At 42.5% G+C, this 22102-nt stretch overlaps 1 protein-coding gene across 1 annotated transcript in view; it reads left to right on the top strand.

Annotated features, from left to right (window-relative positions):
• The window catches only part of TOP2B (DNA topoisomerase II beta), a 118339-nt gene that overhangs the window by 29626 nt on the left and 66611 nt on the right, over positions 1-22102 (top strand). Inside the window, 3 exon segments of the mRNA XM_030550975.1 lie at positions 5906-6079; positions 11538-11628; positions 20918-20981. Coding sequence (XP_030406835.1) covers positions 5906-6079; positions 11538-11628; positions 20918-20981 — 329 coding nt within the window.

Here is a 22102-nt window from a genome sequence, read left to right as displayed (position 1 = left end):
TACATGGGAAGGTTACACTGGTACAAGATAAGGTGTGAATTTAAACCAATATAGTTATATTGTTATAAATCACCATGTTGACAATCTTATTTCAGTATGTGTACCTTTTTTGGGGAGGGCGGGAGGAGATTATCTTCTCTCTTTGGAAGAGGTTATGCTGATATAACTACAGTAGATTCTGTTCGTTAGCAACCTCTTGCTTTCCAGCAAAAAGTTGCTATTATCTGTAAATTGCCAATAAGTGAAAGGCTAGTTGGGGCTGCAGCTTGAGAAGTGCTGGGACGTGCCCTTTCTGTCTGCGTATCTGCAAGGTGCCATGCGACCATTGTTCAGCGTGTCCCAACACTTCCTTCTCTGGCTTCAGCCCAGCAAACCTGCCTGTAGGGCTGAAGCCAGGGAATGAAGCACTGTGACATGAAGAAGCTGGGCTCCTGATGGAAGGGCAGGACACAGCCTGGAGAGTGCAGGGAGAGATACTGTGCAGCTCTGTTGGCCCCCAGGATCCCCGCTGCCCATGGAAAGTCCTGGCATCTGGGCTACAGCCCCCCTTGCCACTGTTGCACAGGCCACAACCTCCCCTCCCGGCCTGCAGCCCCAGGACTCTGGCAGACTCTCCCATGTTAGGTAGAGATACGAGCACCCCAGCCTGTTTATCTTCTTTGTCGGCAGTGGGTCCCAACCTGAGGAGGTTTGCTGCAGCCAGGGAAAGAGGTGCTGGGAAATACTGATGCCCCCCCCCCCCAGTGCCAGGGCAGGACATAGGCTGGAGAGCACAGGGAGGTACTGTGCAGCACAGGGAGGTACTGTGCAGTTTCCTTTCCTGCCTGCGGCCCTGCAAACCTGCGCTTTCCAAAAAAGTTGTTAGTATGCAATGTGCCTGTTGCCAATATCTGAATCCTATGTACATTAAAGTCAATGGGATGGGATCAGTTCCTGGCAAATGTTGCTATTAAGTGATAGCTTTTAATATTGGGATAATGATTAAACAGAATCTACTGTTTATAGGTTTAACTATGCCAGTAAAATGGGTAAAACTTTCTCATATAGATAAGCCCTTATGCTGATTGCCAAGAGTCTCAAGGTCCCAGTCCTGCAGCCAAAGATCATTGGAACATAAAGGAGTGCTGGTCATGGCTTCTGAGGGCATATCTATGCTTAACAGACTACAGCAGCAGAGCTACAGTTGTGCCGCTGTAAAACTCCAGTATAGACACTACCTACGTCCCCTTAGAAATCACATGTCTTTTGCTGGGCTATGTAACAGAGCGTGGCAAGCCCCCCTTGGCTTCTGCCTCTGATAGGCTCATAAAGTCACTCTGACACCCTGGGTTTTGTAACCACTGGTGCACTTTATTCTCAGGGTTGTTCCCACCACCATTTCACCACATACAAGTAACCCTTCACTGTCAGTGGGAGGGAGGGGAGAGCTGCCTCCATGTTTTCATTCCCTGCCTTTTCACTTTCCTCCTGAGGCTGGGTTCCTTCCGCTGAAGCTTTTATGCAGCCCCAGGCTAATTAGGTAGCAGCTGTTTCCGCCTCCCCAGTTAGGGCTAAATTACTTCCAGCCCACTCTGATTCCCCCTAATGAGGAGCGAGTGTGACAAAGGGCTGACTGCAGCCCTTTGTCCAGCTCTCTGTCACAGGCTATTACAGAGTATGTCCATGAAGCATTAAATAATTGATGTGGTAAAATACAGAGTCTCACTGGGTACTGTGATTTAGCACTCAGGGTCCTGCTTCTGGGTTTTACTGGGATCACTTTACACTGGTTCTACATAAAGCTAGGTGAACGAGCCAACTGGGAATTCCTTTGACATAGGAAGATTCTCTGGATGGCATAGAGATGGCAGAATACTTGCATGTTATCCTCTTTCACTGCCTTTGGCTTGAGGGCATGACTGGAGAGCCATTGCGTTTGACTCCTTGGGTTTAGGATAGTTGAGTGTAAGTTAGAGCAGCTATTGGGCTGCTTTATCTTATAGCTCATGTGGCAGAAGAATCATGGGTGGGGAAGGGCACAAAGGTAGTGTACTCTCAGCTAGTCTGTCCTCCCACAGCTGCACTGAGTTTAGAATCAGAGCCCAGGTGTCTGTATTGGTAAACTGGTTTGAGAGAAATGTATTTGCTTCTTTTTATGTAAACTTCCTTTCTGGACTCACCCACACAGTCCTACTTCATTCTTTCTTCCTTCCCTTTTCAGAAAACATGCTTGTTGGCCCTGTTGGTTTATTGATGCTTTTAATATTTATATCAGCAGTTGCTTCTAAGTCAATGAATTGGCTGTGTGAGAGAAGACTGTTTCATATACCAGGAGAAAATTGTCAGAATTATGTCTCTCACTAATTTCTCTGCCTGTCAAGCAAATGTGTAATATGGCCCCAGATATTTTTGTGGGTGATTCCAATAAAAAGAATACTTATGGTCAAATAAGGATAAACACCATAAAATTTCTGTATCTGGTCATTTACTAGATTTACCCTGGCTGACTCCAAGAGGTGCTTCAGGAAAGCCTGCCACTCTAAAAGGATTTAACCTCTCCTTTGGAGCTTATGTTGTGGGAAGGAAATATTTAGCTTTAACCAGGGGTTGGTCTTTGGGAGATGAATTAGCACAGGGTTTCTCAAACGGGTCGTCGCTTATGAGGGAAAGCCCCTGGCAGGCCGAGCCGGTGTGTTTACTTGCCCCATCCGCAAGCCCGCGCCAGTGGTAGTCGCAATCGGCCGGACCTGCGGACGGGGCAGGTAAACACACCGGCCCGGCCCGCCAGGGGCTTTCCCTGCACAAGCTGTCACCCCTGTTTGAGAAACCTTGAATTAGCATGTTACTGGAAGACTTGGCCATACTTCTCCTCCTCCTGCTCCCTCCCGGTACTGTGAACTGTTCAAGTTACAACTCTGATTTGATTGTCCTCTCCTTACCAGTGGATGGGAGGTTGTGTCTCTTTTCTGTCATTGTAGCTTTTCCACCTATTTTACTGATGACGGTCCTGCATCCAGCTTAGCTTCATCATAAACCAATGGAAACCAGGGTTGAATCCAGTCTTAATTTCTCAGTGGGCTAAACAGGATGTGTAAATTATGTTTGGTGTGCTTTAAGGCTTAAATTCCAGAAGACATTCCTATTCAGGATAGCACCTTTACCTGTTCTTAAGCCCCCCTGAAATCGATTAGGGCCTAACAGTTCGCACCAGAATTTAAAGGAATACATATATTTATCTGGTTGGAAAACCATTCCCAGAGAGTAGTTATCAGTGGTTCACAGTCATGCTGGAAGAACATAATGAGTGTGGTCCCATAGAGATCAGTTCTGGGTCTGGTTCTGTTCAATATCTTCATCAATGATTTAGATAATAGCATAGTACATCTATAAAGTTTGCGGATGATACCAAGATAGGAGCAGTAGCAAGAGCTTTGGAGGATAGATTAAAATTCAAAATGATCTGGACAAACTGGAGAAATGGTCTGAAGTAAATAAGAGGAAATTCAATAAAGACAATTGCAGAGTACTCCATTTAGTAAGGAACAATCAGTTGCACACACATACAAATGGGAAATGACTGCCTAGGACAGAGTACTGCGGGAAAGCTAAATATGAGTCAGCAGTGTAACGCTGTTGCAAAAAAAGCAAACATCATTCTGGGATGTATTAGCAGGAGTGTTGTAAGCAAGATACTTGAGAAGTAATTCCTCTGCTCTGCGCTGATTAGGCCTCAACTGAAGTATTGTGTCCAGTTCTGGGCACCACATTTCAGGAAGTATGTGGACAAATTGGAGAGAGTCCAGAAAAGAGCGACAAGAATGATTAAAGGTCTAGAAAACATGACTATGAAGGAAGATTGAAAAAATTGGGTTTGTTTAGTCTGGAAAAGAGAAGATTGAGATGGAACATGATACCAGTTTTCAAATACATAAAAGATTGTTACAAGGAGTGGAGAGAAAAATTGTTCCTTTTAACCTCTAAGGATAGAACAAGAAGCAGTGGGCTTAAATTGCAGCAAGGGAGGTTTAGGTTGGACATTAGGAAAAACTTCCTAACTGTCAGGGTGGTTAAGCACTGGAATAAATTGCCTAGGGAGGTTGTGGAATCTCCATCATTGGAGATTTTTAAGAGCAGGTTAGACAAACACCTGTCAGGAATGGTCTAGATCAGGGGTTCTCAAACGGGGTCAGGACCCCTCAGGGGGTCACGAGTTTATTATGCGGGGGATCGCGAGCTGTCAGCTTCCACCCCAAACCCTGCTTTGCATCCAGCATTTATAATGGTGTTAAATATATAAAAACATTTTTTTAATTTATAAGGGGGAGGTCGCACTCAGAGGCTTGCTGTGTGAAAGGGGCCACCAGTACAAAAGTTTGAGAGCCACTGGTCTAGATAACGATTAGTCCTGCCAAGAGTGCAGGGGACTCAAGGTCCCTTCCAGTCCAATGATTTTCGTTGTTTAGAGTAGTGTTAGTTGAATGAGTTCAGAGTTAATACATTTAAACACAGAATTGGAGTTCACAGTGTCCTTATCTCAAAAACAGAAAGAAGCCTAATTTAGAGCACAGTAACTCCTCGCTTAACGTTGTTATGTTCTTGAAAAATGCAACTTTAAATGAAATGATGTTAAGCGAATCCAATTTCCCCATAAGAATTAATGTAAATAGCGGGGGTTATGTTCCAGGGTATTTTTTTCACCAGACCAAAAGACTCTGTCTGTCTCTCTCTCTCTCTCACACACACACACACACACACACACACACACACACACACACACACACACACACACACACACACACACACACACACACACACACACACACACACACACACACACACACACACACACACACACAGTTTTGAACAAACAATGTAATACTGGTACACAGTGATGATGATTGTGAAGCTTAGTTGAAATGGTGAAGTCAGAGGGTGGGATATTTCCCAGGGGATGCCTTACCGTTAATTGATGAACTAGCAATTGGCTGAGCCATCAAAGGTTAACCCATTATTGTTAATGTAGCCTCACACTTTACAAGGCAGCATGTATGGAGGGAGGGGAGATAGCATGGCAGACAGAGAGACACACTGTGTGTGAGAGAGACGATCATTGCCCCTTTAAGTACACTGACCCCACTCTAAGTACAGTGCCTTTTTAAGTAGCTCAGCAAGTTGAGACAGCAGCTGTTGCCAGTACTCTTCCTCCGTCCTGAGCCCTGTCGTGTCCCCCACTTGCTCTATGGAGATGGAGTAAGCAGGATGCAGGAACAGGGGAAGGGGGACACCCTGACATTAGTCCCCCTCTTCCCCTGCCCTCTCTGCACAGCAAGCAGGAGGCTCCGAGGAGCAGCTCCAAGGCAGAGGGCAGGAGTAGCACATGCCAGTGCGAGGAGGGACAGCTGCACTGCTGGGAATTGATAGCCTGCTGGGCGGCTGCCGCACAGGGAACTTAGGGAAATGGGGAGCTGATGGGGCTGCCAGTCCACTCTGGTTCCAAGCCACAACCAGCTAGCTTCAGTGGGCTGCTCTTTCTGCAAGCAGTGGACAAAGCAGGTGGCTGCCAAACAACGTTATAAGGGAGTATTGTGCGACTTTAAACTAGCATGTTCTCTAATTAATCAGCAACGACTTTAAGTGAGGAGTTACTGTATTCCTTTTGTAACATGCTGTTTTACCTTAATATATCACACACAGAGTATGTTGCAAGAGGTTTAAACCCTGTGGAAATTAGTATGCAAACCATCTAGTAATAGGCTGAATTTTTTCTGTAACCAGTGTTCTGAGTTCAAGAATTGAATTTGAAATGAATCTCTAAATTAATTTAAACCTCACTCAAGATTCGTTTATAGCTTTAGAAAGTTATAAAGATGAATTATTAACTTTATAAACTAGATTGTTAGTAACGTGCCTCATTCTCTTTTTTTAGACTCTATTTGATAATCAGAACAATGCATCAAAAAAAGAAGAGTCAGAAAACGTTAGTAAAAATGATAGTTCAAAGAAGATGTCAGTTGAGAGAGTTTATCAGAAAAAGACTCAACTTGAGCATATCCTCCTCCGTCCTGATACGTACATTGGATCAGTGGAACCTTTAACTCAGGTGAGTTTCCATTAAATTTACAGTTTTCCTGGTGTTCTGACATTTCAATGAAGAAATTACTGTTGTGGCTGTTCTATTCCAGAATATCATGTTGAAAGGTTTTATAGTTTGTCCATGCATGCATTGAAATAGGTCAGGAGAGGCATTTTTAGCAGTGTTTGGTCCTTTTGAAACAACATATGCTCAAGAGAATTTTATGGAGCTCAAATCCAGAATGCTGATACTCTTAATTTATTTATGTTATTGTCTTCTTTGGATGCCTACTATTTCATATTCAATACTCGATGAGTTTACCTGCCTCATTTTTAGATAGAGAATAGAAAGAAGACTCTTTATGGGATATATCTGTGTATGTGCAACATTATTTAAAGAACTCAAGACATCAGCAAAAGAAGTGTGTGTGTGTGTGTGTGTGTGTGTGTATATATACACACAAACATATACACACACACACACACACAATATAATATCGGCTAGCAGACTCCTCTAGCTGATGTCTTGAGTTCTTTAAACAATGTTGCACATCCCCAGGAAGCTGTGGAGGTTCATCATGAAGCTCTCCTGAGCTCAGCTGTGACTTTCCCTTTAAAAAAAACACTTTAATTTTCTCCAAATGTTTCTGTATGTCTCTCTCTCCATCCATAGCAACAGCAGTCTGGTTGGGAGAAGGACTTTACTGAAATAGGGTGTAAAGCTGGAGAGACGTATAGAAGCAGCAACTTTTTTCTGTCGTGGGTTGCAACAGTAGGGAGTTCAAAGGGCCATTGTTTTCTACTTATGACTTGAGCAGCAGAGCTAGCAGGTGTCTCTGCAGCAGACAACCACGTTGTTTGAGGAAAATTTCAGCATTTTTGGGGTATCTCTTGGCATTTGGACACCATTGGAAGCCAGGCTCTGCCACCACAGATCCTACCCTGAGTGGCCAGCTTCAGCCTTCACTCTGTGGGCAATAAAAGTACCAACTGGAACCCCTGAAATGACTCTGGTGGTTCATTCCTTTTGCGTCAAGTGCCCAGGGAGGGCCATAACATCCACATGTTCACTATCGCATTCAAAACAAATATATTCTGAGAAGAACACAAGGAAGGTGTTCAGACAGAAATTCTTCCCACCAGCTCTCAGATTTAAAGTGATTCATTATCTAAATATGCTGTTGATTTGGAGGAGAATCAGTTCTCCATTTACCTACTAGGGAAACACCCCCACCCCAAAGGTCCTGATTTGTGACAAATTTCTCCAAAGTTATCCTTAAAAAGTTAAACTGCATAGCTTTACATGGTCTAGAATTATTTAGTCCTCCTTGAAGAGTTCCAAAACTCAAAGGCGCATAGCTTAGCTGCTACAGGGTCTACAATTAAGAAACATATAAGCTCTACAAAGTTAAGAGGTGCAGCCCCTCCTCCCTGAAATATCTAAGGAGGCATCAAAAGCTATTGTCTCTGCTCTCCTGTGAGGATGAAGAGACTTCCAGCTTCCTCTCAAAGCACTCTCATTTGGATGGCTCCAGAACTCTTTCCATCCATGATGAAGTGGAAAAGTTGGTGAAACTCATTCATTCACTCTGAAAATAGATTTCAGTAGTTAGAATGAGATACAAATAGGACAAATCTGTCTCATCCTTGAGTCTCTAGAGCAGCGGTTCTCAGACTGAGAGTCGTGACCCCAAAGTGGGTCGTGACCCCATTTTAATGGCATCGCTAGGGCTGATTTAGACTTGCTAGGGCCCAGGTTACAGGCCCCCTGCCTGGGGCTGAAGCCCTTGGGCTTTGGCTTTGCCCCCAGCCTGGGGAAGTGGGGCTTTGGCTGTGCCCTCCCCCTTCCCCTGCCGGACGGTGGAGCTTGGGCGGGCTACGGCTGCGGGGAGTAATGTTTGTTGTCAGAAGGGGGGTCACGGTGCAGTGAAGTTTGAGAACCCCTGCTCCAGAGAAAACTGTGGACACACAATGATTAAACTCAGAAGGAGCAGCATTAACAGGGCTGCCATTAAAATTATACTAGGTACAGCAGGACAAGTCATGCAAGTTCTCTTTGGCATGTCAAATTTGTTATGTAATACTTATTACTGATTTATATTATGGTAGCCAGTTCCTTATAAAATGGTCTTTTCTGAAACCTAACACCGAATTATCCAAAGGGCTAATAGAATTATAGCTCACACAACCAGGTTTACATCTACTTGGTGAGCAGAGAGATCTCATGTATTTATTATTTGTAGTACAGTAATGCTCAAAGGCCCTAGTCAGATCTGTCCCTGTTGTACAAACACATAGTAAGAGACTACCCCTCTTGTGAAGACCTTACAATCTAAATAGACAAGATGGAAAAGTGGCAGGACAAAGGGATGGAACATAAAAGCACAGTGACTGTTGGTAAAAGTCATGCTAATTACTTTTTTGTTTTGGTTTTTAATAGGTAAGTAGGATGAATAAAAAGCAAGGGAATAGACAAGACAGAGGAAAAGGGAAAAAAAACATTGAGTAGGGGAGAGGAAGGAAGGCTGTAGAAAGGCCTAGAGAATGGGATTGAGCTCTGGAGCTGGAAGATTGTGAGGGATTGGGTAAGAGGATGTTAGAATAAAATCCTAATTCTAAATTGAAGATAGCAGTCTGGTGATATCACAGGAGTCTGGGGAATCTGAGGGCAGGCTCCTGCCATGGAAGTCTTTGTCCCCAGTAGATACTGCTATACTTTCTCCGTGCTCATAGGCCTGGGGTTAGGGCTGCATGGGGCCTGATGCGCCAGGGAGATTTCCCTTCCCCCCCCAAAAGCAAACAAACAATATGGTCTGGAGGGTTCAGGAGAGGTCCCGTTGGATTTTGCCTCTGCCCCCAGTATTACTGCCGGGAAGTGTCTTTTGCTCCTGGGGCTGATGCTTTACTTTTCAAAGTACATATGTCAGAGTTCCCTCCAAATGCTGAACTCCAGGGTACAGATGTGGGGACCTGCATGAAAGACTCCCTAATCTCATATTTCACTAGTTTAGGTTAAAAACTTCTCCAAGGCACAAATTCCTTTCCTTGTCCTTGGATGGTATTGCTGCCACCACCAAGTGATTTAAACAAACATTCAGCTTTATCCCTCCCCAAAATATCCCCCTAAGCCCCTTTACTCCCTTTCCTGGGGAGGCTTGAGAATAATATACCAACCAATAGGTTAACAAAGTGAGCACAGACCAGATCCCTGGTTTTAGGACACTGAAAATTAATTAGGTTCTTAAAAGAATAATTTTATTAAAAAAAAGTAAAAGAATTACACCTGCAAAATCAGGATGGAAGATAACTTTACAGGGTAAATAAAAAGATTTAAAACACAGAGGATTCCCCTCTGACTTTGCTTCCCCGTTACAAAACAAGAATAAAATTACCCCTTGGTCTCTCTCTTTGTCCCGAGAGGGAACCCTCCCCCGCCCCCTCGATTTGAAAGTATCTTCTTTCTCCATCAGTCCTTCTGGTCAGGTGCCAGCTAGGTTAATTGAATTGATTAACTCATTACAGGTAAGTGATTCCGTACCTCTGGCTAGGAGGGATTTGATGTTACTGCATACATAAATGTTGTTACCTTCCCTTCATATTTATGACAGTGTGTCACTGGATAAGAGGGGCCCTGAGAAGCCACATTCTTCTCCTAATCTAGACAAGCACTATATGAAGATATAGATATAAAAAACTGCCATATGTTTCAATACTGATTCTTTTGTCAGCTACTATAACAAACAAATAAATAAAAATAAATTCTTCTTTCCCTTCTCCTTTGGAAGAAGAGTCCTGTCCACATAGGTATGTGGGAGAGGTAGAGTATCATCTGCCTCAGGAGTTTAGTTCCTCCTTCAAAACCACTCAAAAGTACAGTATATTGTTATCTCAGAGTTGTTTTCTTCTCCCTGAAATCTTTACCACTATTTATAACTTGCAAAAGAATTTTCAAACATGAAAACAGGAGAGAGAGAGAGGGAGCATTTGTCTCACCTGCTATATCTCTTTTCTTTCTAGTTTCTGAGCCTGACAAACCATTGACTGAATGTTAAGTATAATATGTGGAATAGATATCCCTAGATAGCTCTACATATTTTATGCTTGCCTATCCTGCAGATACTTGTGTATATATATGTATGTGTATCAGTAAATACAATATAAATATTTGTATACTTATGTATATAGTCCATTTGAATCGCTGCAGATACAAGTGAATTAATTCCATGTTTCACACACACTTATCAATATTGTTACAGCTTTGGGAATAATGTCACGTGGGGTTCCTTATAGTAGATGTGACTTAACCTGAATCTGATTGATTGATTTGGGTCTACCCGTTAGCTGCATGGAAAAGTAAAAATCACAATAGTATTGTCAAACCTGAAAACTAGGAAAGAAATTAAGCAAGACAGTTTTTTCCTTTACTCTGTGCTGTGCACTTCTGAGAGCTCAAAACCAGCAGATGGCACATTTGTAATAAAACCATTTTTTGTGGAGAATGAAACTGAGACTGACTCTAATAATTGTGGCATAAGTTCAAACCAAGGGAATGGGAAATGAGTCTGATTTAAGAAAAATTTTGTTCTGATTTACTGTTCCTAGATACTTACATAGCTTTTATTCATGTAGTATCTGAGCACTGTTGTTTGGGCAGTGGTGTAACTTAGAGCAGAAATTTGGCCCCCTTCTCTTTAAGGTTGATTTTGTATATGTGATTGAGTAGTAGTTACACCAATGTAGGAGGAGGCATTTATAAGTCCTCAGTGGAACTTAGGGGCTTGTTACCAAAGCTAGGTTTATAGCTAGCTAGGAAAAGTATTATGTTAATGTGATGTAAAGACAAAAATGTTGTGCATCTGTGCAAGATTACCAGGTTCAGAGTATGTTTGATGGTATTTTTAGTATATCCAGCTGCTGAAATGTAACCTATCATGATTTGTTATTTATCCTGCTAAGGTAAAATTTGTACATAATACTATTTCTGACCATGGATTTAACCGAAAACCCCGACAAAGTGACAAGTTATTGTATGCCACCTTTGTATCTTTTGAATTCTGGGCTGCTCTAGAGGTTGAAATAGTCCTCATTGTAAGTTAGAACAGCCTGCACTATATTTCCTGTGGGCTCCCAGAGTGGAATGTAGAGGCCAGAGAGGTAGAGAGAATCTGTCCACATAACTGTAATATGAAGGAAGTGGAAACTAAATAGCTGCAATAGCCTACCTTGTGGGTTACCTAACATAATAGGTCAATCAGATGGTTACAAAATGACTCAGATATAAACATAGAAGCAATTGCCACTTCTCTTTTTTTTTTTTAAACCTTGAAGGGCTGACCGATTGGTTTAATGTCAAGTAATATATGCAGCAAAGAGATTAAAATAAAATTTTATATTGAATTCTTAAAATGTTAAATAATCCAAATTGTATCAACATGAACATTTCATTTTGAATCCAAGACAAGTTATTTTATTTTGTTTATCTGTAGTTAATGTGGGTTTATGATGAAGAGATCGGAATGAATTGCAGAGAAGTTACCTTTGTCCCAGGCTTGTATAAGATCTTTGATGAAATTCTTGGTAAGTGTTTTTAATAATGATAATGTTATTACAGCTCTGCAGCACGTTTCCTCCTGAAGGTTCTGAAAGCACCTGACATATTAAAAAGATATACAAACTACACACAGAGATATTTTGATCCACTACTGAAATGAAGTAGTTTAGAAAAGGAGGTGAAGCAATTTAGGAAGAGGTACTATCTCCACTTGAAACTGCAGAGCAGTTTCAAGAAGGCAGAATATAAATACCTACGTTTGACTTTTATAGTGACACTAGAATCAGTTACTATGGATTTTTTTTTAATAAGAAAAACTAATCATGACTTCAGTTTTATAACTGATTTGAAAGAAGAAACCTCCAGCAGCCCTGCACACTTAACACACTTGATTTAGTCTAGACTCAGATGAAAGAGTACCATCTCCTCAATCACCAATGCTGCCTCCTACAGTACAAAGGTGTCTCTTGGAAATTTAATATGCAAGCATTTGACTCAGCATGACCTTTCTCATCCTGAGACATTTGGCTTAATAACAGGCGCAGAAATTGCAGGCTTTGAGCCACGGGAGGGTGTAATTTCCCAGCAGGGAACTATCCCTTGACTCTGCTGAGGTATTAGTCTCAGCAGAGTTAATCCTTTGGCTGGTAGGTGATTTTTAAGGTCTTGAGGTTGGCAGTGGTCTTCCACATACCATGTGTGAACAGAAGTCAGTGGGAGTTTTGCTGTTTACTTCATTGAGGTCAGAGTTTTGCCCTGTACCTCTAAAGCTGTGCTGACATCTGAAATGAAAAGGAAAGAATACATTCTTCTTTGAGTAGTGTCCCTGTGGATGCTCCGCTCTAGGTGTCTGTGTCCTTGCACCTAAGAGTGGAAATTTTTGGTTGCAGTGTCCATTTGGGCCGCACATGTGCTCTCCCTGTCTCATGCCACATTCAATTGCTATAGCACTGTACAGCCAAACTGCCCTCAGTTCCTTCTGAACTGCCCTTGGCTTGACATGGAGCCTTAGCAGAGCCCGTTCACAGAGATTTCTCTTGGTGTTTCCTCTTAATAATTCCTTTTGTTAGTAGCAATAGCTCTTTGGTTGGTTGGATCTCTCTTTTCTTCTCATTTCATTTCCTTAAAAATTATTATTTTTATTTTTCTCTTTCAGTTGTAGAATTGTATATATTAGACTTCCCTAGTTCTTCCCATTAGGGAAGTGAACCCTAAAAAGGGTATGCCCAGCTCCCCTCGGTATAAACATTGCGTCTCCTGTGAGAAAGCCATTCCTGTCAGCGACAGCCATTCCCGCTACATTCGCTGCCTCAGAGAGACACACATGCGTCAGAAGTGCATGTTTTGCCTCAGATTAAAGGCAAGAATCTGAGTCATGAGCTGAAATTAAGACTATTAATGATGGAAAGCTCATTCTGACCAGACTCCGACCCTGGCCCTGGGGATGCCGTGCCCCTTCTCCATCACCCCCGACAACAATCCCCATCAAGACTGACAGCATCATCTGAGCAGCATTCTCCAATGACTTAAAAGAGGAAATCCTTAGATTCCTCTCAGAAAGCAAATAAATGGGCTACAAGCTCCCAGAGCAGGGAACTGCCTAAAAGAACAAAATCCCCGGCATGGTCGATTGCTTCGGTACTAACTGGCGCATGATTAAGTACCTATGAGGCTGCCACAAGTAAGACCAAAGAACCTAGAGGGCAGGCTCAGACAGAATGGCATCATCTGGGGAAAGGAGAGGTAAAGACAGACCCAGCTCCTCTAAGACGACACGATGGAGTCATACAGACAGTCAGTACCATACAGACAGCCAGTACCGAGTACTCTGGGGCTGCAAAAAGCCACATTACCACCTTCTGGCTATTCTTTGGAGCACAGAGTTCCTATGGTACTGACAACTATATCTGCTTCAGTGGTACTGATGCTGCTGCCCTCAATGGTACTGATGACTGTTCCGGTACCTTAGGAATTTTGCTTCCCTAAAGACTTGCTGGTCTCAGAGATGTCCGATTCACCATTATTGGGTATCAACATAACTGCGGAATGCATTACAGCCAGGTCCCCAGACTTACCATGCAGTATCGAGACAGGTTACTCTGCTGTCAATGATTGCTCTATCTCTCTCCAGTGATGATGATGAAGAGGAGGAAGGGGATGATTTATATTCTGTGTTGGCCCGTGGTTCTCCACTGCAGCAACAGCTATCAGAATAGAAACCTATGCTCCTCCAAGCTACCACCAGAGTAGATGAGACCCACATGGTTGGTATGAACAGTGTTGGGGCCCCACCCATGCCTTTTCCACCACCTCAGTGGCCATACTGGGACCTGTGGGCTAGATATAGGCAACAATTCTCCAGGTCCTTTAGTGTCACCCAGAGAGAGAGAGACACACACAATCCCTGTCAGCTTCCATAGCCAGAACTCCTGATCCTCAAAAGGAGATCTTTGAAGAACTGGAGGAGAGATTGGACAAAGAAACTACTCTAGTGACCAATACGTCTTTGTCTTCATCTGACGAGGTGATCATCCCTCCCCCGCCACCACCAGCAAATGATTTTAAACAGTTCCAAGACCTTTTCAGATCCCACTTGAAGTTAAACAGTAACACCACAGACTGCATGACTTCCTGCAGACGTTGGCATCAGCAAAAATTGCATTCCCTATCAACGAGGCACTGCTGGACCCAGCAAAAGCTATTTGGCAAACACCAGCCACTTACTCCCAGTGTGCAAAAGGGCAGACAAGAAACATTATATGCCCTCGAGCATGTGGACTTTTGTTTCTCATCCTTCCGGAGATTCGCTGGTCATCTATGGTGTTAATGAATGTGGCAGATGGTACTATGCTAAAACAACATGTGACAAAGACGGGAAATGACTGGATTTATTTGGACACAAATGTATTCCTAAGCGACTCTACAAATTAGGATCACTAATTATCAAGCCTTTATGACAAAGTATAATCACACTTTACTCTAAATTTAAACGAGGTTATTGAATACCTCCTGTCAGATGAAAAACACCAATTTCAGGCAATTATTACTGAGGCTCAGCTCCTGGTGAGGGCAGCATTGCAGATTTCGCTGTATGCTGTGGACACAGCTAAATTGCTACAGTAGTTGTCATGAGGAGAGAGTCATGGCTTCATCTGTCTGGCTTTCCAAAGAAGATGCAAGCCACAGTGGAGGACCTCCCATTTGAGGGATCAGAATTGTTCATGGACAAAACTGACAAATCCCTCTACTCATTAAAAGATGCCAGGGAAATGTTATGCTCTCTGGGTATTTACACTTCTGCTCAAAAGAGAAGACCCAGTAAATACCAAATGACACAGAGATCACACTTTATTCCTCTTCACAGATATTATGAGCTCCAAAGCAAGAGACAGAGGGTACAAAAACATAGACTGCCCCACAATCACCAACATCACAGCCATCTACATCTAAACAACAATTTTGAGATCTTGGTCTAGGCCCTGAGTTACCACACCCCACCCCACACACTCCATTTCATTTGCTGCAACAGCCAGAGTATCTCCATCAATTTGGCGACCTCCTTACCTCTTTCTATCAATCTTGGAAGGGTATAACCACAGACAAGTGGATACTAGAGGTTATCACAAGTGACATTTAATCCACTTTACCTCCTCCCCACTCTCCCGTCCCGTCCCTCTTCAGGAAACTCTCTCATGAGCATCTTTTATGTGAAACTAGGTTCTATAGAACCAGTTTCGAACCAACACAAAGGGAAGAGTTTCTATTCCAAATATTTCCTGATACAGAAAGAGAGACAATTGGAGACCCATTCTAGATATAAGGGTGCTCAGATTTGTAAAAGTACATTTCAAGATGGTTACCTTGGCAGCAGTAATCCCATCTCTGGACCAGAGGGATTGGTTCTTAGCCCTCAACCTACAAGACGCTTACTTTCATATCATGATTCATCCATCCCACAGGAGATTTCTGAGATTCATTCTGGGGCAGAATAATTTCTAGTACAAAGTGCTCCCGTTTGGCCTATCATTGGCACCCAAGATCTTCTCCAAAGTCCTCTCTGTTGCGATAGCACACCTTCGTGAACAAGGAATCATGATATTTCCATATTTAGATAATTATCTGCTCAAAGCACTTTCCTTTGATGATGCACTGGCAACGACACAAGAGACCATGAACCTATTTTTACAGCTGGGACTTCAACTAAATACTCAAAAATCCACTTTGACCACAGTACAGCAACTGGAGTTTATAGGAGCCTACCTAGATGCAGTGGAGGCCAAAGGTTTCCTCCTATTGCACATATTTAACATCTTGCCAGCTTAATCTCGACAGCTCAAGCCAATCTTCAGATCTTGGCCAGAAGTTGCCTCCAGCTACTGGGGCACATGGCGGTTAGCACCTTTGTTGTACAGCATGTGAGACTCCACATGCATTGTCTTCAAGGATGGCTCAGAACGATATATGTTCTGAGAAGACACAATCTAAAACTTCTATGAATGCCCTTGACAGTCAGAAACTCTCTTGACTGGTGGGCAGATCCTCACAATATGTGTATGTGGGTTCACTTCATCCAACCACCCATCGTTCATTTTAATGACAGATGCATTCCTATTGGGATGGGAAGCCTACTTGGACTTTATACAGTTTAGGGCAAATGGTCCTTGTTGGAATCCATAATACCTATCAGCCTACTAGAGCGCAGAGCAGTCAGAAATGCCTGCTCTCACTACCTCTCAGTACTCAAAGACAAGCATGTAAAGATTATGATAGACAACACTGCATTTAAGCTCTACATAAACCACTGAGGAGGGACAAGATCACCTTCCCTGCGTGCCAAGGCAGTGATGTTATGGAATTGGTGCATTTGTCACCAGATCAGCATCTCAGCAATTTACCTCCCAGGCATTCAGAACACTACAGCAGATATGCACAGCAGAAAATTCTCCCAAGATCATGAATGGGAAATAGACAGTACAATCCTTCACAGCATATTCACGCATTGGGGAACTCCAAAGATAGACCTCTTCATCACAGTCAAGAAGAAGAAATGCCCTCAGTTCTGCTCCAGAGCAAGATGGGGTTATTGTTCTCTCGAAGGTGCTTTTCTCCTCAAATGGAATAGACATCTTTTATATGCATTTCCTCCAGTTCTGCTAATATCCAAAGCAATATACAAAATAAAAAAAGAAAAGGCCAGAGTTATTTTTATAGCTCCAACATGGCCAAGACGGACATGATTTCCATACGTTCTTCAGCTGGTGGTCTGCCCACTAATCATTCTTCACCTTGTTCCACATCATCTCTCTAAACATGCGGGCCAGATCCATCACCCAAATATGAAAGTTCTTCACCTGAAAGTATGGTGCCCTGATGGTTCCAGAATGTGGTAAGGAACTGCTCTGAGGAGGTAAATGAAATTCTGTTACATAGCAGAAAAACAACTACTTGACACACACACGTTCAGAAATGGAAGAGATTCCAAATCTGGTGTGACACAAGACAGGTTATCACTACATGCTCTCCTTTACCAGTCGTGCTAGAGTACATTCTAGAATTGAAGAAATCAGGGCTGTCTTTGTGCTGGGTGAAAGTACACCTCACAGTCATCAGTGCCTTCCATCAAAAGATAGATGGTCATTTGGTATTTGCTCATCTCATAACAAAAAGATTTTTTAAAGGCTTGAGTAACCTCTACTCTCCAATCAGAGATCCTGCACCACTGTGGGACCTTAATCTTGTCTTAAACTGTCTCACAGGATCTCCCTTTAGCCCATGGCCACTTCCTCACTTCTGCATCTCTCTACGAAAACTGCATTCCTGGTAGCCATCATCTCTGCTTGGCGAGTGGGAGAGATAAGGGTCCTAATGGCATACCCCTCCTTTACAGTTTTTTTTCCCCAAGGACAGGGTCACATTATGGCTGAATCCCAAGTTCCTACCAAAAATACTTTCAGCCTTCCACATGAATCAACTTTTCCACCTTCCATCATTTTTTCCCTTTTATTCCTCACTGGGATAAAAGGGAGGCAACACTGCACACTCTCGACATCAGGAGAGCATTAGCTTTTTATCTGGAAAGGATCAAGCCATTCAGAAAATCTATGAGACTCTTCCCCTCCAACACAGGCAGATATAAGGAATCCCCAGGATCTAAACAAAGAGTTTGTCTACACTATTGCTGAAAAGTTATGTTGCTCAGGGGTGTGAAGAAGCCACACACCCCTGAGTGATGCAAGCTACATTGGCTTAAAGTGGTGTCCACGCTGCGCTGTGTCAGCAGGAGTCCCTCTGCTGCCGCCATAGCTTCCGCCTTTCATTGAGGTGGAGTAATTATGCCAATGGGAGAGTTGGCATAATTCCAGTTACAGAAATTTACAGACCAGTTACCTGGGCATCTGCTCACCCATTTGCCAAACATTATGCAGTCACTTGTGACTCAGCATCAGATGTGTTATTTGGTTTGACTGTATTATCATTAGTAATGAACTCGACTCCAAAGTCCCATCCTTATAGCAGAGGTACTGCTATATAGTCACTTTAGGGTGGAGCACCCATAAGGACACTAACTCAAAGAAGAGGTTACTTGCCTTGTGCTTTAACTGCAGTTCTTTGAAATGTGTCCCTCTATGGGTGCTCCACTACTTGCCTTCATCCCCTCTGCTTCGGAGTTGTTGTATGTGAGCTCTGCGGTAGAGAAGGAACTGAGGGTGGTTTGGCCGCACAGCACTATTTAGCGATCAAACACAGTATGAGATGAGGAGAGCACATATGCAGCCCAAACTGACACTGCTACCAAAAATCTCTGATCTTAGGTGCAGGGACACAAAGACATCTAGAGTGGAGCACCCATATGGACACACATCTCAAAGAACCGCAGTTACTGAGCAAGGTGAGTAACCTCTTCTTTTGGCTAAATGGAGAGATTTTACTTTCAAATTTATAAATTTCTTGTAAACAGTGAGTGGTATTGTCACGGGCCAGGGCTCACTGGTGCGGTGTCTCCTGCTGGTCGTCCTCCTGGACCCCAGTGCCCCTTTCAGGCCGGGATGCTGCCCCATCAGTACCCCCACAGATCTGGATCTCCCCTCCCCAGGGAACCTCTACCCTCTATTCCCACCTCACCTCAGACTATGGCTACTGCCAGTCTCAATCTAGCCCCCGTTCACTGGGGTAGACTGCAGTGTAAATGCCACTCATCACCGGCAAGGGGGAGTTTGGACCTGCTGCCTCTGCCTACCCTTGGGCTGCCCCCTGCAACCCAGTACCTTCTTTGGCCTTTAACAAGGCCTGTAGCCTGGGGGGTTTCTGGGATGGAGCTCCTCAGCTCCTTGGACCCAGCCCTGCCCCACAGAACCTTTTTCTGGCCTTTAACAAGGCCTGCAGCCTGGGGGGTTTGTAGGCTGGAGCTCCCCAGCTCCTCTGGCCTTCCCCTGGCCCTGCTCCAGTCTTGGTACCTTCTCAGCTTCCAGGCAGCCAGGCCCTTCTCTCTCTACCACTACAGAGAGACTCCTTCTCTGGCTTCTGGCCCCGCCCTCTTATAAGGGCTAGCTGGGCCCTCATTATGCTAGCCTTGGCCTGATTGGGGCGTGGCCCCCAGCTGAGGCTGCTTTCACCAATCAGCCCCGCTTTTCCTTCCCTGCCACAGCCTTTTCTCCTGGCTGTTTTAAGCCTTTTAAAGCAGTAGCGGGTGACCACCCCGCTACAGGTATGAAAATGAGTACCTTGCATCACTTTTTCTATGCTCCCGTTGCTGACTCAGTGATATAATTTACAGGCTTTAAAAGGAAGCCATTTCCAGCCTACCTCTTTTAAAAGGAAGGTGCCCAACAGGGGTTCATGAGAGGAGAAGTTATCACCATAAAATTTGTCACCTCTCTGCAGATTGCCATCTTGTGCTTCATAGACAATTGTTTGAGAACCACTGGCCTATATAAAAGTGTCATAAATAATAATTGTGCATTCTTTTTAATGAAACTTCCTGCTTAATTGTCTTTAACAAGAGTGTTTGAAATGTGTCTGATTTCATATTGCACTGGGATATACTGTATTTTCTTTCCATCCATTAAAATGTGTTTTATTTTTCTCAGAGTTTATATTTCTGTCCTTGGAGTGTTTATTTTAATCCATATTTTGTCTGATGAGGCATATTCTAAAAATATTCTGTAATACATTTTCATGTTTGATGACAACCTTAGAATTTCTGAGCTCAGTTGCGTGTAGTTCACACAAATTCAAATGTAGTTTAATTAGTTTCCTGATCAAATTTTAACTTCTTTATAACCTGGCTTTTATAGCTATTCTGAGTTAACACGATTTGGAATCAATCATTCAAGCTCTTTAAAAAGAATTTCCCTTTAACTTCAGCACAAGTTTCACTTACGGTAACTACGTGTTCTTTTTTTAGTTAATATTTTTTGTTATTTTAACTTCCGTTAAGAAAATTCAGAACATAATAAACTGAATTTCCTCCCTACCATCCCCGATTGTATTCAACTACTTGATCCAATAAAAGATAATACTTTCCCCACCATGTCTCTCTACTAGGAAAACAGTAATTTTAATATAACAGATGTAATTAATTATCTACCCAAAACACAATTGAATGAGTCTAGAACCAAATTTAACATGTTGGTATGAATGGCTGCTTTGTACTGTGGTCACCTAGAATACTAATTAATTGTTAATTTAACTCCTTACACTATTTGAGTTGGGACCATCTTTTTGAAATGTGTTTGTACAATGCCTATCACATTGGGGCCTTGATACCAGATAAGGCGCTACTGTAATACAAATAATAATAATAATAATGATAGCAATCTGTTAGAGCTGATGAATTTTTAATTTGTGTTTATCTTTAGAAATATTCTTCTCTAAGTGATTATTTAGGGATTTTGGGCCAGGGAGAAATAGATGATAATGAGTGAAAATATAATACAACTTGTAGTAGGATTCCATAGCATTGCAAAAGGGAAATAATGAGGGTGGAGGTGAACAATATGTTAAAATCAATTATGAAAATGGGCCTATAAAGTATTCTTTTGTGGTTACCTCTAACATAGCCTAGTTGTTTGAAATAGAAAAATTAATCCCAGAAAGTATGACTGAAGGAATCAAATTATTTCCTTCAGATTGTTGTCGATACCTCGTTATTTTTCCTTTACTTTCAGTAAGAAAGTAAAGAAAATGTCAGAAGGGGAGTTTCTCAAACATTTTCTGTACATTGTAACTTGTAATGGAATGTGTATATAATTAGCATTGTACATCAAGTAACTGATTGTTATTACTGCCCCTAAAAAGTGTGAATTTGTTTCATAGTAAATGCCGCTGACAATAAGCAGAGGGACAAGAATATGACCTGTATTAAAATTTCCATTGATCCGTAAGTACGGTAACTTTCTAGCTGCCCTTCTCTGTCTGGGAAATTGGACTTGAACTTTTTACAACAGATTATATTCAGCAAAATTTACCATTTTCTTATATTGTACTGAAAGTAGATACTCTAGCTCTATATTTGAAGGAGAAATTGTTCTGAAAATGTGAAGAATATCACCATTTTAAATTTAAAGTAACTTGCTTATCTAAACCACCCTTTAATAAATTTTGTATACAAAGCTGATAAAACCTGAAATAATCTAAACATTCAAGTTAAGGCAAGTTTGACAGCATACAGTTTTAATAGCCTATCAATTAGATCACAAATGGGGTTTGAATGCTGAACCTTGAACTCTGCAGCATAGACTTCTATCTCTTGAGCTACCAGACTAACTATTTAACTGGCAACAGCATACAGCTATTTTATGTGAGCCATTTACTAGGCGAGGATGCATAACACACTGAACCAGTGGGTTGCATATACACCTCTGCCCCATATAACATGACCCGATATAACACGAATTCGGATATGACGCGGTAAAGCAATGCTCTGGGGGAGTGGGGCTGCGCACTCTGATGGATCAAAGCAAGTTCAATATAATGCGGTTTCACCTATAACGAGGTAAGATTTTTTGGCTCCTGAGGACAGCATTATATTGGGGTAGAGATATATATGAGTAGCACCATTTTATAAACAGCATAGCTAAGGATAAGAATATGGCAGATTCTTTTTGAGAGGCATCGTAGCTATGTGGATGGGATTTGGGGTTGCCATATTAGAGATCTAGATTCTGTTTCCATTTTATCTGAACTCTCAATAGGCTTTAACAGGCATTAACTTAATAATAAGAATTGTGAAGGGCATAGAATTATCAACACCAGTCAGTAGGACAGGTGAGTCAGAAACTCACTGTCCTCTGGTTTCCAGTGCATTGCACATTCTCATTGGACAGGGAATGGGAGAAGAATGAAGATGATTATCAGTTTTGGCTATCTCCCATCCAGAGTTTGAACGACGTGAAATGCTGAAGTAAGAAACCAAGGCAATGGGTGTATGTGCAGTCATATAGAATGTTGAGGGATTTTGGCATGCTGCCAAAAAGGAACTAGTTGGCAAATTGTAGATGA

This window comes from Gopherus evgoodei, chromosome 2 (assembly GCF_007399415.2).
Source record: "Gopherus evgoodei ecotype Sinaloan lineage chromosome 2, rGopEvg1_v1.p, whole genome shotgun sequence".
Classification (NCBI taxonomy): domain Eukaryota; kingdom Metazoa; phylum Chordata; order Testudines; family Testudinidae; genus Gopherus; species Gopherus evgoodei.
This window is presented reverse-complemented; position numbering and strand designations above follow the sequence as displayed.